Source organism: Peromyscus maniculatus, chromosome 2 (assembly GCF_049852395.1).
Source record: "Peromyscus maniculatus bairdii isolate BWxNUB_F1_BW_parent chromosome 2, HU_Pman_BW_mat_3.1, whole genome shotgun sequence".
Classification (NCBI taxonomy): Eukaryota; Metazoa; Chordata; class Mammalia; order Rodentia; family Cricetidae; genus Peromyscus; species Peromyscus maniculatus.
In genome coordinates, this window is record NC_134853.1 from 32062410 (window position 1) to 32079041 (window position 16632).

The window sequence follows — 16632 nt, forward strand, 5'->3', positions numbered from 1 at the left end:
CAATATAATACTGGCAAACAGACTCCAAGAACACATCAAAACAATTGTCCACCATGATCAAGTAGGCTTCATCCCAGGGATGCAAGAGTGGTTCAAAATATGAAAGTCCATCAATGTAATACACCATATAAACAAATTCAAAGAAAAAAAACCACATGATCATCTCCCTAGAGGCATAAAAGGCATTTGACAAAATCCAACACCCTTCATGATAAATCAGGAATACAGGAAACATACCTAAACATAATAAAGGCAATTTACAGCAAGCCAACAGCCAACATCAAATTAAATGGAGAGAAACTCAAAGCGATTCTACTAAAATCAGGAACAAGGCAAGGCTGTCCACTCTCCCCATACTTATTCAATATACTACTTGAAGTTCTAGCCAGAGCAATATGACAACATAAGGAGATTAAGGGGATACAAATTGGAAAGGAAAAAGTCAAGCTTTCCCTATTTGCAGATGACATGATAGTATACTTGAGTGACCCCAAAAATTCAACCAAGGAACTGATACAGCTTATAAACACCTTCAGCAACATAACAGAATACAAGATCAACTTAAAAAAATCAGCAGCCTTCGTATATACAATTGACAAACAGGCTGAGAAGGAAATCAGAGATACACCACCCTTTACAATAGCCACAAATGATATAAAATACCTTTGGGTAACTCTAACAAAGCAAGTGAAGGACCTATATGACAAGAACTTTAAGTCCCTGAAAAAAGAAATTGAAGATGTCAGAAAATGAAAAGATCTCCCATGCTCATGGATAGGCAGGATTAACATATATAAAAATGGCAATCTTACCACACGCAATCTACAGATTCAGTGCAATCCCCATCAAAATACCAACACAATTCTTCACAGACCTGGAAAGAATAATACTCAACTTCATATGGAAAAACAAAAAAACACAGGATAGCCAGAAGAATCCTGTACAATAAAACAACCTCTAGAGGCATCACAATCCCTGACTTCAAGCTCTACTACAGAGCTACAGTAATAAAAACAGCTTGGTACTGGCATAAAAACCAACATGTGGACTAATGGAATTGAACTGAAGACCCTGACATTAATCTGCATACCTATGAACATATAATTTTTGACAAAGAAGCCAAAACTGTACAATGGAAAAAAGAAAGCATCTTCAACAAATGGTGCTGGCATAACTGGATGTCAAGGTGTAGAAGGCTGCAAATAAATCCATATCTGTCACCGTGCACAAAACTTAAGTCCAAGTGGATCAAAGACCTCAACATAAATCTAGTTACTCTGAACCTGATAGAAGAGAAAGTAGGGAGTAGTCTTGAACGCATTGGCATTGGAGATCACTTCCTAAATATAACACCAGTAGCACAGACTCTGAGAGAAACAATCAACCAATGGGACCTCTTGAAACTGAGAAGCTTTTGTAAAGCAAAGGACACAGTCAACAAGACAAAGTGACAGCCTACAGAATGGGAAAAGGTCTTTACCAACCCCACATCTGACACAGTACTGATATCCAGAATATATAAGGAACTCAAGAAATTAGACATCAAAATGCCCAACAGTCCAATTAAGAAATGGGCTATAGAACTAAACAGAGAATTCTCGACAGAGGAAGCTCAAATGACTGAAAGACATGTAAGGAATTATTCAACATCCCTAATCATCAGAGAAATGCAAATCAAAACAACTCTGAGATACCACCTTACACCTGTCAGAATGCCTAAGATCAAAAACACTGAGAACAGCTTATGCTGGAGAGGATGTGGAGCAAGGGGAACTCTTCTCCACTGCTGGTGGGAATGGAAGCTTGTACAGCCACTTTGGAAATCAATATGGTGCTTTCTTAGAAAATTGGGAATCAATCTCCCCCAAGAGCCAGCTATACCACTCTTGGGCATATATTCAAGGAATGCTCAATCATACCACAAGGGCACTTGCTAAGCTATGTTCATATCAGCATTTTGTATAATAGCCAGAACCTGGAAACAACCTAGATGCCCTTCAACTCAAGAATGGATAAATAAAATGTGGTACATATACACAATGGAGTACTACTCAGCAGAGAAAAACAATGACATCATGAGGTTTGCAGGCGAATGGATGGATCTAGAAAAAAATTATTCTGAGTGAGGTAACACAGACTCAGAAAGACAAACATGGTATGTACTCACTCATAGGAGGATACTAGATGTAAAACAAAGGATGACTAGACTGCTACTTAAAACTTTAGGGAGGCTACCTAGAAAACAGGACCCTAAGAAAGACACAAGGATCGCCCAATGACAGAGAAATGGATGAGATCTACATGAACAACCTGGACATGAGTGGGGGTAATGAAGGGCAAGGTTTGAGGGAAAGAGAGCTTAGGGGAGCGAGAGATCCCAGCTGGATCAAGAACAGAGAGGGAGAACAAGGAATAAGAGACCATGATAAATGAAGACCCCATGGGAATAGGAAGAAGCAAAGTGCTAGAGAGGTCCCCAGAAATCCACAAAGATACCCCCACAATAGACTACTGGTAACGGTCAAGAGAAAGCCTGAACTGATCTACTCTGGTGATAGGATGGCCAAACACCCTAACTATCATGCTAGAAACCTTATCCAATGACTGAGGGAAGTGGATGCAAAGATCCACTGCCAGGCCCAAGGTGGAGATCCAGGAGTCCAATTGGCGAGAAAGAGGAGGGTTTGTATGAGCAAGAATTGTTGAGACCAAGGTTGGATAAAGCACAGGGACAAAGAGCCAAATGAATGGAAACACATGAACTATGAACCAATAGCTGAGGAGCCCCCAACTGGATCAGGCCCTCTGGATAAGTGAGACAGTTGATTAGCTTGAACTGTTTGGGAAGCACCCAGGCAGTGGGACCAGGAACTGTCCTTAGTGAATGAGCTGGCTGTTTGGAACCCGGGGCTTACACAGGGACACTTCGCTCAGCCTGGGAGAAGGAGACTGGACTTGCCTGGACTGAATCTACCAGGTTGAACTGAATCCCCAGGGGAGTCTTTGCCCTGGAGGACATGGGAATGGCGGGTGGGCTGGGGGGAAGGCCGGGGAGGGGGGAGGGGGGAGGACAAGGGTATCTGTGGCTGATATATAAAATTAAATTATAGCCCGGCGGTGGTGGCGCACGCCTTTAATCCCAGCACTCGGGAGGCAGAGCCAGGCGGATCTCTGTGAGTTCGAGGCCAGCCTGGACTACCGAGTGAGTTCCAGGAAAGGCGCAAAGCTACACAGAGAAACCCTGTCTCGAAACGCCCCCCCCCAAAAAAAAATTAAATTATAAAATAAAAAATTTAAAAAACAAACAAAAAAAGAGAAAAGAAAAGAAAGCCCAAGCCAGTTCCATAGCTGCTTCTTATCAGTGATGATGCACATTTCATCGTATTAAACATCCTCACAAACAGAATTTACTATGCAATTGAAACTTCTTAGATTCTGTAAACTGCTAATTTTCCTTCTTTAAGTGTAGAGGTTGCAGATCCGTAGACAAGGAGAAGAATGTCTGTGTATGTATTCAGGGACCTGCACACAAGACCAATAGGGCATACTGATTAGCATGCCAGACTTTTTCCTAGGGCAGTGGAGCCCTGAACAAAGGTGGTAAGTGGAAGAAAGAGAAATGAAATGGGTTTGTTTCCCTCTCTTTGTTCTGTGTGCATGTGTGTGCATGTGTGTGCATGAAAGCTTACATACAGGAATGTGGAGGCCAGAGGAGAACCTACTTTTATGGGATACTTCACAGGGAACCTCTTCAGACACCTTTCTCTGCTGAGACTGAGTTGGGAGCCCCAGTATGCAACTTCTAGGTACATCCACAGCATTGTGGGGACCCTAGTGGATGGCTCCTTATACAGCAACATCTGTCTTCTACATGGACCACAGACTTGCAGACATGCAGGAGCATCTCAAACCTGCTTACAGCTCAGTCCTCAGCATCTAGTATTAATATTTGCCCTTCATTTAATCTACACAGCACAGTAATAAAGTAGATGGATTGCTGTTCACTTCAGACAGAGGAAAACTAACTCATAGATTGCTAGCCACTCAGGCATACAACTACTAACTTGAGTTCATGGAATCAGGTTCCATATCCTAGTCTTTTAATGACCTTTTCTCCTATAATATATGATGGCACTTAAGCGCGGGGGGGGGGGGGGGGGGGGTGTCTTCCATAAAGGCAGGGGCTGTTATAGAGGAGACTGGAAAACGGGACTGGAGTGCATAGGTAATGGTTTCAATGAGAGGGGAAAGAGAAGGCAACACTACTGATAAAGACAGATAGAGACAGACTCGCCACCCAGGCCAGAGGGCATGCTCAGGCTGGGATGGTGTGGTGAGCAAAATCTAAGGGTCCTATGAGGATAAGGCTCCTTTGCCGACAGGGAAGGAGGGAGGCAGGATGCTGTCACTAATTGTTTTTTCTCCCCCCCTCCTTTTTTTGGCTTATGTTGCCTGTTCTTCTATACTCACGGTGCCTGGCCACACTCTGAGTGCAAGAAACAATAGGTATAAAGAAATAAAGATTGGCTTTATGTGTAAAATATATTCAAAGAAGAGAGAAATGGCCAGCAGAAACTTGATTTCTGACCAGGAACTCAGACCATTTCCTGGAGGCCTGATCCTTCCCTGCTTCTGTGAAAATCCTTGTGCATGGTGCTGAGAAGGGAGAATATCAGTATTCCTCACAGAGTTTTCTACAGTGTTCCACAGCTGACATTGTCATCCTGCTGTCATTTGACATAGCAATACCCAAGGCTCATTTAAAAAGTGGTGTGATTGTAATCCCAGCACTAGGGAGGAAGAGAGGCAGATCTCTGAATCTTCCTGCCAGCTAGTCTACCTGAACCAAGGAGCTCCAGGTCCCAGGGAGAGAACCTGTCTCACAGAAGCAAGGTAGATGAAACCTGAAAACATCTGGGGTTGAGGTTGACCTTTGGCCTCCACATGCGCACACATACATGCAGGCATGCACACACAGAGAGAAACACACACACACTATATGCATATACAAAGCTAATAAGACACCTACTCCAACATCAGTTTGAAGCTAAACGTACTGCTAGCTGCATGCTGCTCTTAAACATGACATGACTTACAGATTTCTCTCATACACTATGTCAAATATTTTGCTTTGTTCCTACAATTATCAGAGACTATAAGCAGTTGGTTGCTGGCTGGCTGTTAAGGACAACAGTGTCAGGTTAATTGGAATCAGCCAAGCATTTGTTTATCAATATGTCACATGAAATGAATATGCCTTGCCTTTCTTGTCTGGGCTGTGGCACCTTTTCTAAGAGGTTGCATCCAAGCATGGTGCTTTAGCAAACAGAAATCGCAGAGCACACACTGTGAGTCATCACAGATTTCTGTGCTTCTGTCCAGACCACTCTCCACATCTGCTCATTTTCCTCCAGTTCAACTCTACTTCTTTGCTTTGCCAGAAGCTTAGAAATCTTTATCTCATAATTCCTCGTGCCATTCTTTAAAAGTAGAGAAAGCATGCCTCTGTACACAGGTTTTAACCAGGCCCATTCATTTTCTTGCCAACAGATTCATCATAGAGATTTTCTTTCACTCCACTGATCCATGGCCATATATGATATGATTGGAAGAGATGGCTCCCTTCATTCATGCCTCAGAAAAGAAAACTAAAAGCTGTGTGTCTTTCTCTGTCAAATGCCCAACTAAGGAGGAGGCTAGACAGCTGATCTTCTTCATTCATTAAAAAACACTAACAAATTCCTGTTAGCGTGTGTAGTCCAGTACAGTATTTATTAGCCTACACACATACAGGACTTTATGACTTCCTAAGCACTATCTACCTGAGCAGCAATGACTCTCCAGGAATAGTGTATCTCCAGGAATAGTGTCATACAACACACACACACACACACACACACACACACACACACACACACACACGAGAGAGAGAGAGAGAGAGAGAGAGACAGAGACAGAGACAGAGACAGAGAGAAACAGAGAGAGAGACAGACACAGAGAGATATACAGACACACACACACACACACACACACACACACACACACGAGAGAGAGAGAGAGAGAGAGAGAGAGAGAGAGAGAGAAAGAGAGAGAGACAAAGAGAGAGACAGAGACAGAGAGACAGAGACAGAGAGAAACAGAGAGAGAGACAGACACAGAGAGAGACAGACACAGAGAGATATACACACACACACACACACATACACACACACACACACACACACACACACACACACACAGCACATGGGCTACATTCTCAAATCTCACGAAAGTAATGGCCAGCCCTATTGATAGATGAAAACCAGTCAAATTGGTTTTAACTACCCAGGCAAGAACCAAAGTGGAATACATGACTGGAAGTTTCCTTCTTGCTCAGAAAATTGAACTCAGTCAAAGCAATCTTTTGCTCAGTCACTCCCCAAATCAAGTGGCTGACAAGTATCTTTAGGCCATCTCCTCACTTTGGTGTACAATCTAGCAAGATGTTCTAGGAACATAAGGACAAAGATGTTTGGATAAAAGAAATAAAAGTAGACTTTTTACAGCATGGCTGATCAAGACCACAAAACACGCCCCTCCATATGAAGCTGGAACAAAACATTTCTCTAAAGTAATGGCTATTCTTTCCTTGTGACTGAAGTCACAGCCAGAGTAGTTTAGTCTTCCTCATCTGTGAATTGCTTTCTGCACCTGTGTTAGTAGGCTTTCTATACCTATATGAATATTAGAGATAATCAAAAAGTAAAGAGAAAATACACATTTTGACTTATGATTTCAGAGATTCCATTTCATAATTGATTAGCTCCATTGCTTGAGGCCTATGGTTACCCAGCACATCACATCATGGAGGGAGTACAGGGCAAAAGAAAACTTCATTTTGTGGCTTGAAAGAGAAACAGAAACAGGTACATACACATTTCTCCAATGACCCAAGACCTCCTGCTCTTGACCTGCTATTCCCTCTCACGTCACCTCTTAAAGCCCTAATGTCTCATTAGAGCACCATGCTGGAGAGCCTTTGTGTTTAATGGGTCAGACCATTACAAGATCCCTAGTAAGTGCTCAACATTAAACTTTATCTATAAACATGCTGCACCAAAAACTTACTCTAGGATGCCTAGAAACGACTAAAATTGAGTTTTGACTTTATGTAAAAAAAAAAATCATACCACTTTCTAAATAAAAACAAATGTAAAACGAAGACATAAAAATATTTCAACCTAAACATATACCAAAGGAAGTCACTACATGTCAGATCAACTTAGAACATCAGCACAGTGTTCATTACCTACCTCATGAGTGAGGCAGCAGTGTCGTGTGTGTGTGTGTGTGTGTGTGTGTGTGTGTGTGTGTGTGTGTGTGTGTGTATTATGGTGTCAGGCTGACACTAGTCTTTCCACTCCATGATACACACCTGTGACCTCAGACCCACGACATGCTATTGGAATGCATGCTGACGCTATGGATAGGGTGGGCAGGCATGACTCTTTGCCTGGTATTTGGCTCCTATAGGAAGCACCTCATCTCAATGCTCCTCTTCTGTCTGCATTAGCTCCTCTCAGATGGACTCTATTTAATGTAAGTAGCCATAGCAACTGTATCTTAGGTAGAGGGATCTGCCTTATTCAGTCATCTGCTGAGCAAAGAACACTTCCCCGCTGTCGTTACTTCTGAGCTCCTGAGAAGGGTCAGTGGCTACACAATCATTAAGCTTCAAGTCTCTCTTTTCATTGCCAAGATACAAATGGAGAACTTGAGCTGAACAAGGCTGGAGTAACAGTTAGTCCTTTTATTTTGACACAAGGTCTTTCTACGCATCCCAGACTGGACTAGAACTTACAGTCCTCCTGCTTCAGATGCCCAAGTGCTGCAATTACAGGCAAATGCTCCTGATTCATCTTTTTTTTTTTTTTTTTTAAAAAAAAAAAAACAAAGCCAAAACCAATCCCTTTCCTTGTACAGCAGGGCTCCCAGACTGAGCCCAAAGTGGAACGTGGATGCTTCTGAGCAGCCCAGGAGGGAATGTGGAGCTTAATAGCCAATCAAGGTTGATCCAGGTTGGGTTTCCATAGGCTCCACTCCACGCCAATCACTTCAGCAACTCTTACAGAACCATGAGGAGGCAAGTATATGGTAAGACATGAAGCCATTCTACATGGAAAGAAGCTTGGAACAAAGCAGGTCTATTGACATGCGATCCTCCTGGACCCCTTGCATGACTTCTCATGATCTTGTCTGTGAAAAAGGAAAAATGGTGTAACTTTAATATCAATATAAAATGGAATTTGTATGCAATTGTACTTTTTACACTGAACATATTAAATTTGTGTAGGCCATGTGCCAGGCAAAAGAAACTAACATACTTGTAAAGGAAATTACGGATGTCAGGAGAAGTCCTCAGCCCTGAAGTCAGGAGGCTCAAAGCTTGTGAGCAGAAGAGGGCAAAAAGGTGGATAAAATACTTCTGCATTTTTCTTCATCTTACATAAAATTATGGGCATTTCATATATGTAAGAACTAAAAAGTGTCAAGTGAATCTGTTTTGTTGAAATTTAAGAACTTAGAAAAGTTTTATGCAATAGCAATGACTATTTTTACAGAAATACAGACTTTTGATTACTCAATCAATGTGACACCCTCAGTAGTCAATATCATTTAGGCCATGTGCACCCTTAAGCATGTGGAGGGTAACAGGAAAGATCTTTAGTGGTGCAAATCCATCTTCCAGGTGACCTCTAAGGACATCCTCTGCATCTGAAATGTCATAAATTTCAGAGAAGAGTAAGTAGTTTTCTCTCTCTCTCTCTCTCTGAGACATATACATCTCTTTTTTTTTGAGACTGCAGTCCTATACAGTGAAAAAGTAGCTTGCTCAAGCTCAGCAAGGGGATGGGTTAAAATATATGCTTTCTCTTCTGCCAGCCCTGGCTGGAACTACCTGCCATTGCTGAGGTGGGGATACAGTTTTCATCTGGTCTATGCTCATTTAGCCCCCAACCCCTTCCATAACAATCCTGTGTAGTTCAGGGCTGCCCCTGCCCTTTGCTGGGAAACCTCATGGCATAACGCTGCAAATCAGAACCGTCATTTCTCTGGGCATGGTGACAGGTCCAGAGGGAAACACAAAGCCTGGCCTTTCATTTGTGCCTAGGAAAACCAAGAAAGAAAGATGCTTTTTATTTCCTTGAGATCATCAGCTGCGGTGTCAACAGCTGCCTCGGGGTTGAGGGAAATTAGAAGAAATAAACAAAGCAATGAAATCCAAGAGCCATTTGTGATCTCCATCATGCTGTAAGCTGCCAGCCCTGAGTTCCCCTTCTCAGTATTGCCTGCAAGCCAAGCTCACCTCTAAACCCCCTCCTCTGCATCAACAGCCTGTAGTCAGATGGCTCCAGCTTCAGGGAACAGCTCAAATTCCCAAGCCCAAATGAGTCTACGATAAAACCTTAATGAAATTTATGAATAATTTTCTAATCAATGCATATATATGTATATATATATGTGTGTGTGTACATGGATATATATGTGTGTGTGTATTATATAGGTATGTATATATGCGTGCATGTATGCAGTATGTATGTATATAAAACTCACAGGAAATGGCTAATCACTCACCAATAGTCACTTCAAAACAGTGTCTCTGTATGTTAGATTTTTATCATGTCTATAGACAGTATAATCACTTTGCCAGCAAGAAAGGCTAGAATCAGAAATTAATTAATAAATATTACCTAATGATTAGAAGAGATGTCATAAAATCTGCATATGGATTTAAAAGTCATGCATTTACTTCATGGGAAAGAAATTTCAGACTTGCATTTCTAATGAAGCTTCCACCAGGACGGTTGGTTTCCAGGCCCAGGCCCTCCCTCCCCCCTTTCCAGCTAACAAAGCCCCCTTTGTCTGGGCATTATTTTCCCACAGAAGTCATGGCCAGGAAGCCTGAGAATCCCACAGTTGTGTCAGACTTGGGGAAAGAACCTGGGGTCTGTGGTCCCCGCTGCACTACTGCTGTTGCATTCCCGCAGCCTCCTTCATCTGACACATCTCATTACGTGCAGTAATGACCTTCCCTTCTTGTATAAGGCAGTTCACTTGAGGCTTTGTCTCATTTGCAGCAAAAACAATCATTGCTGATAAAAAGCTGCCCAAATTGGGCCATACTCTTCAGACACATTGAAGCAATGAGTTAGGGAGGAGGAAATGGGCTGTTTCACACTTAAACTTTTAAAAACAGCTAACAGACTGAAAAAGAGGAAGAGGGCTCCTCAGAAAATAATAATGATGATGATGATGGTGATAATAATAATAATAATAATAATAATAATTAAAATACCCCAGGAATGATGGGCTTGAGAGGTAAAGTGCTTGTTGAGTAAACATAATGACCCAAGTTTTAATGCCTAGGACCCATGTAAAGCCTAGCGTGGTAGCACATGTCTGTAATCTCAAAGCTCATACATGTGCTGGGAGGCAGAGATGGACAAAGCCTATGGATCAGACAGTCTGGCACACTCAGTAGTGAAAACTCAAGGGAAAGAGAAACTTCCTTCTTAAATAATGTAGAAGGCAAGAACCAGCATTTTAGATAGTCCTCTGACTTCCACACATGCTCTGCAGCAAATGTGCAACACACACACACACACACACACACACACACACACACACACACACAGAGAGAGAGAGAGAGAGAGAGAGAGAGAGAGAGAGAGAGAGAGAGTCATAGTTAGGGTTTCTATTGCTGTGAAGAGACACCATGACGACAGCAACTCTTATAAAGAATAACATTTAATTGCAACTAGCTTACAGTTTCAGAAGTTCAGTCCACTTTCATCATGGACATGGCAGTGTGCAGGCAGACATAGTGCTGGAGAAGGAGCTGAGAGTGCTACATCGGGAACCACAGGCACCAGGAGCAACTGTGTCACTGGGTGTGGCTTAAGCATAGAAGACCTCAAAGCCTGCCTCTATAGTGTCACACTTCCTCCAACAAGGCCACACCTACTTCAAGGCCACACCTCCTCATAGTGCCACTGCCTGTGGGCCAAGCATTCACACACATGAGTCTATAGGGGCCATGCCTATTCAAACCACCACATTCTACTCCTTGGGCCCCATAGGCTTGTCGCCATAACATAGTGCAAAATCCATTTTGTCTAACTTCAAAAGTCCCCACAGTCTATCACAGTCTCAACAATGTTTAAAAGTCCAAAGTTCAAAGTCTCTTCTGAGATTCATGCAATCTCTTAAGTGTAATACCCTATAAAATGAAAATCAAAAGGCAGATCACATATTTCCAACATATAACAGTATAGGATATACATTACCATTCCAAAAAGGAGAAAAGGGAGCATAGTAAAGAAATACTGGACCAAAGCAAGACTGAAAGGCAGCCAAACTCCAAACTCTGCATCGCCATGTCTGATGTCAAAGCGTTCTTTGGATCTCCAACTCCTTTTAGCTTTGTTGACTGCAACATACTTCCTTCTTTTGGGCTGGTTCCACTCCCGTTAGGCAGCTCTCCTCCACAGGTATCCATCCCACAGTTCTGGCATCTCCAACACCTCAGGGTCTCTAAGGCAATCCAGGCTTCATCTTCACAGCTTAATACAATGGCCTTTCTAGGCTTCCGTGCTGAGACACCCCCGCCACTGACCTGCCCTCGGTGGCTTTCTCTAGTCTCAGAGGGAGATCCCATAACCCCTTACTTCTATGCTTGACTCCAAAGCCAGAGCTACACGGCTGAAGCTGCCAAGTTCTGCTGCCTCCTGAGACTGGAACATGGCCCCTTTGTTCAATTACATATTCACAAGCCTTCTCTTTTCAGTGGTTTCCTTAACTGCCTAAGCTTGGCTCTCCTGGAGTTTGATCTGTAGACCAGGCTGGCTTCAAACTCCATCAGCTGTTTTCCGAGTACTAGGATTAGAGGTGTGTCCTACCATGCCTAGACCTAAGCTGTTCTTTAACTACTTTTCACAAGTTGGAAGCCTAGCTGGGTAGGATCTTGTGCTGAGATCATCATTCCTTTTTTTTTTTTTTCCATTTCTTAATCTATTTCCTTGAACACGGGAATCAACTCTATTCCACTTTCTGGCCCTCATTTTCTCTTCAATCCATACATTTTATATTTTTCCTTGCTCAGCTTGCTTCTTCATTATAAATCTTCGAAGAGTCAACACCAGTAACTACACAGAAGAGTCCATATCAGGCTGTGTTGAGATTTCCTTTGCCAATGCAATTAATCTAAAACTCTTCACTTTAGCATCAGGCAGACTTTTTGGACAAGGGCAAAAGCAGCCCCATACTTCACCAAAATATTGCAAAAATGATCTCTAGACCACATACCAAAAGTGATTTTCCTTTGAAACCTCTTGAGCCAGGCCCCTGCAGTTCAAATCACCCTTAGCACCACTGTCTTCCAGGCTCCTACTACTAAGCCCCACTTAAAGTATTCAACTGATTTTCTAACCCCAAACTCCCAAGGTTCACATTCCTCCAAACAAAAGCATGGTCAAGCATATACCCCAGTCCCTGGTACCAACTTCTGTCTTAGAGTTTTTATTGCTGTGAAGAGCAACAACAACTCTTATAAAGGAAAGCATTCAATTGGGGCTGGCTTACAGTTTCAGAGGTTTAGTCCATTATCGTCATGGCAGCATGTAGACAGACATGGCAATGGAAAAGGAGCTGAGAGTTCTGTATCTTGATCTGCAGGTAGCAGAAGCAACTGTGTCACTGTGTGTGGCTTGAGCATACCTAAGACCTCAAAGCCCACCCCCACAGTGACACACTTCCTCCAACAAGGTCACACCTATTCCACCAAGGCCATACCTCCTGATAGTGCTACTCGTTATGGCCCATAGGCCAAGGATTTATACATAAGAGTCTATAGGGGCCATACATGTTCAAATCACCATACACACCATATATGAGAAGTTAAATACAAGAACTTCCAGAGAACTTAATATTGGAGCAAAGAATGCCTCAAACTCTTATCTGGTATTCACTGGATTAAAGAGAACAATCTTGAAATAATCTGTTTAAAGAAAGTCCCATCAAAATAATAATTTTTACCTTTTCTGATTAAAGGCAGAATCACAATTATTGAAGGGAAAAGGAAACAGTACCTGTTGTGACCACCCTTTGAAGAGAGTGTCAGTCGTCTGCAATTGTCCTTTACACTCTTCTACTGAGAAACACTGTTCCAGTGAGCCACTTGAAACCCAGTGGCCACATTGCTCAGAAGCCTCATTATAAAAAGTGATGGATTCCCAAAGATGGGCCACCAAAGACCACTTCCCTCCAAATGGACTATAAGCGTACAGAGAACCATGGCAGAGAATCGGACCTGTGCATACCTAGTGGAGCTCACCATACTACTCCAAAGTCATCCGACTGCAGCTCTAACCTAGCATGCAGCGTGAGCACACTGCTCCATCACTGCCTGTCTGAATCTGGACAGCGAAAAATGGGGCTTCCTGGGAATCTGGGCTTGAGAGAAAGATCCCTCTAACAGATGGGAAGACAGAAAAGTTTCTCTCAAAGCTTCCCCAAGTCCTGTCTTTATTTTTTTCTGCATCCTCCAGATTCTAAGAGGTGAAGAGATGCCATGAAATACACAGTTTTGTACCTCCATCAGTGAGGTGTCTGCATTTGGGGAAAGTTGATTCTTAATCACTACTGGTAAAACTGTCCCTCAGTACACTCCTCTGCAGTATGGGCTGAAACGTAAAAGGACAGGCCCTCTGGTCCAGAATGGAAGGGATCTGAGGCTGCCCAGACAAACCTTCCTAGGGAAAATGGACCAACAAGCTAGGAACAAATATTGAGAAAATAATTGAAATAGAGAAAAACCTAAACAACAACTGGAATAAATGCTCACCAATAAAGCAAAGGCTACAGTGGCTATCAGTGTCCTAGGATCCTAGGCAACATCAGATATATAGAAGCTGTTCTGTGGACACAGACAGGTGCAGCATAACCTTGTAAACACTGGATGTTCTCCTACCCTTCTAAACTTACAGGCTGAGTGCTCACTCCAGCCCTCTGCTTATGGTTGTATTTGGAGATGGAGTTTAAAAAGGGGTCATTAAGGTAAAATGTGGTCAATAGAGTCAGCTCTAAACCACTATTTCTGCTGTTCCCATAAGAAGAAATCAGGACACAAACACACACAGAAGAAAGATCTTCGGAGACAAGGGGCAAAGACAACCATCTGCATGCCAGGAAGAGAAGCTTCGACGATACCAACTCTCCTGACACCTCGATCTTTGCGCTTTCTGTTTCAGACTGTGAGGAAAGACTTTATGGATGTTCAGGGAATCTAGACTGACTTACTTATTAGTGCAACTGCAGCCAATGAATCCTTACTATTAGATGTCAGAAAACACCGAGATGTGAGCGCAAGTGTGTACAGTCAATGAAGAAACAAGTGGAAGGACCGACCCTGTCTGGTGACAGTGGTCACACATGGAGAGAGATTGGAGTCAGGGATCGAGATGGTGCCTAAAGAGGATTTCAGCCTGAAAAGCTAAGAGTTGAGAGTGTGTAGGATCATTTGCATAACAAATTTAAAAAGCCACCTTCAGGCTGGGGATGTAGGTTGGTGTTAGACTGTGTGAACTAGCATGAACAAAGCCCAGATTACATCTCAGAAATACACACACACACACACACACACACACACACACACACACACACGTACAAGGGGTCAAGGAAAGAATGAGAGAAGGAGAGAGAGAGAGAAAAAAAAAAGAAAGACAGAAAAAAGAGAAAGCCGGAAAGCAACCTTCTCCATCATGAGCATCCACACGGTACACTCTACCAGCTGAGTCCAGCTCTCTCTGGGGGTTTACTCCATGCCCACGACCCTCTTTACACTCGCAAGCCTGAGTATCATGGTACTGTCCATCTTTGTAAGGCTTTGTTCCACTGTCCATCTCTCAGGCTTGGCACACCAGTTCCCTTTTACTCCAGAGATTCTGACCTACCCTCTGTGGGTAGCTCAAGTGCCAGCCATTTTATGAGCATGCACAAAAGCTTTTCCTGGTATGTTTTCTAGATACACCATCATCTTATTTGTGTTGATGACCCTAATGCATAATAATGGTGCTACAGCCCAACACTGCTCCTTTGGCTTCAAAGAAATGAGTGATAGGCATGTTCTCTGCTGGGCGGTATTGCCCTCAGTGTATCCCAGAGCTCTACCGTTCTATCTGTATCTTAACAGACTCTCACAGTTTAAGAGGCAGATTGCAATCAGGACGTAAAGTTCTTCCCTCAAATTGGGTAAAGGGGACAACCACTTCTGGGCCAGCCGAGACCCATTTGCTGTAAACTCTGATGAAAAGAATTTTATTCAATTCTGTGTCCACAAAGTTTTCAATTTCTTAAGCCACAGTAGGTCTACATGGACCTTCTCATGCCCTCTAGCCAGCCTTACCGTTTCATGGGCTTGGGTGAGCACTCTCTCTCCAGGTTGGAGCAGGTGTGTTTCACGTGCATGGCATTATAGGAGGTGTGGGTATAGTCATTTTCATCACTGTAGTCAGGACCAAGTAATGTCCGGGCCCAAGTCCCCATGTCATAAGGAGGGAGGGTTCCTCCAAATTCAGAGGGCAGAAACTCAGGGTGTATCAGCTGGTGAAGGCTGTTTAAGTTGTTTCCATGTAGGAAAATCTAGAAAGGAAAAAATATCAACATAGAAATTTAAAAATACGGTAAGTGTTTAGTTTAATGCACAATTTAGCAAAGACAAATTGTACATGTCTCTGGTGACCATGGCATTCAAAGAGGCAATTATTTTGTACCCATGGCTTAGTCATAATAAAAGGCTATTTTATTGCCTAAAAAATAGGCTGAATTGGTAGTTGTTTTAAAAAATGAAGCTTAAACCCAGGATAGCTAAAATAATCTTGTACAATAAAAAATGAAGTTTAAGAATAGAGTGGACATTATTTGGCCACCACTCAAATTTGCACACACAGTCACATCCTAGTCATTCCTGCTGAGAACAGGGAAGTGATGTCCATTGCTCCAAAGCTACCATTGCTCCCATGCTTTGAATGCTATGCTCCTACCTGAGAACTCTGGCCCCCAGGACCCCCCCCTCAGTTCCACCATCTTCCAGGCCCCACTATGTACAGCCTCTCCCTGTAGGGGTCCGTTCTGCCTTTCTTCCCAAATCAGTCCCAGGCCCTATTCATGCTGATTCTCCATGCCCTTCTCCCGATGATCTATTCTGTATCTGATGGTGTCTGGCTCTGTTCAATTGTGTTCCATTAGGTCTTAGGGAAAGAGATGATGATATTTTACTCTGCTAACATAGCCTGTAGTTCCAAAGATGGTGTGTATGTAGATAGATGCTACACACTAGATAGAAGCTGAATCAGTTCCTGTTCAGTGTAGAACCATGACCTGAGAATGTGTTGTAAGAAGTTCTTTGGGGCAGTTTTCCCTTCTTGCCTGTATTGAGTACTGATACCCCAACAAGTTTGTGTCTTCTGAGCACACAGTGTTTAATGATCGAAATTGGCCAAAATGAGACGAGGGGGTAAAGCTTCACATTTCAGTTATTTTTAGATAAATCCACAAATGGCATGCAATAAGTAGATAACTCTCACTGACTACAAT

General features: G+C 42.8%; 1 protein-coding gene across 2 annotated transcripts in view; it reads right to left on the reverse strand.

Moving 5' to 3' along the window:
* Positions 1-16632, reverse strand: part of Clvs1 (clavesin 1) — a 238555-nt gene that overhangs the window by 12516 nt on the left and 209407 nt on the right. For both annotated transcript variants that reach the window (XM_042270869.2, XM_006993207.4), the window contains one exon: positions 15443-15678. In XM_042270869.2, coding sequence (XP_042126803.1) covers positions 15443-15678 — 236 coding nt within the window. The remainder of the gene's footprint in view (positions 1-15442; positions 15679-16632) is intronic.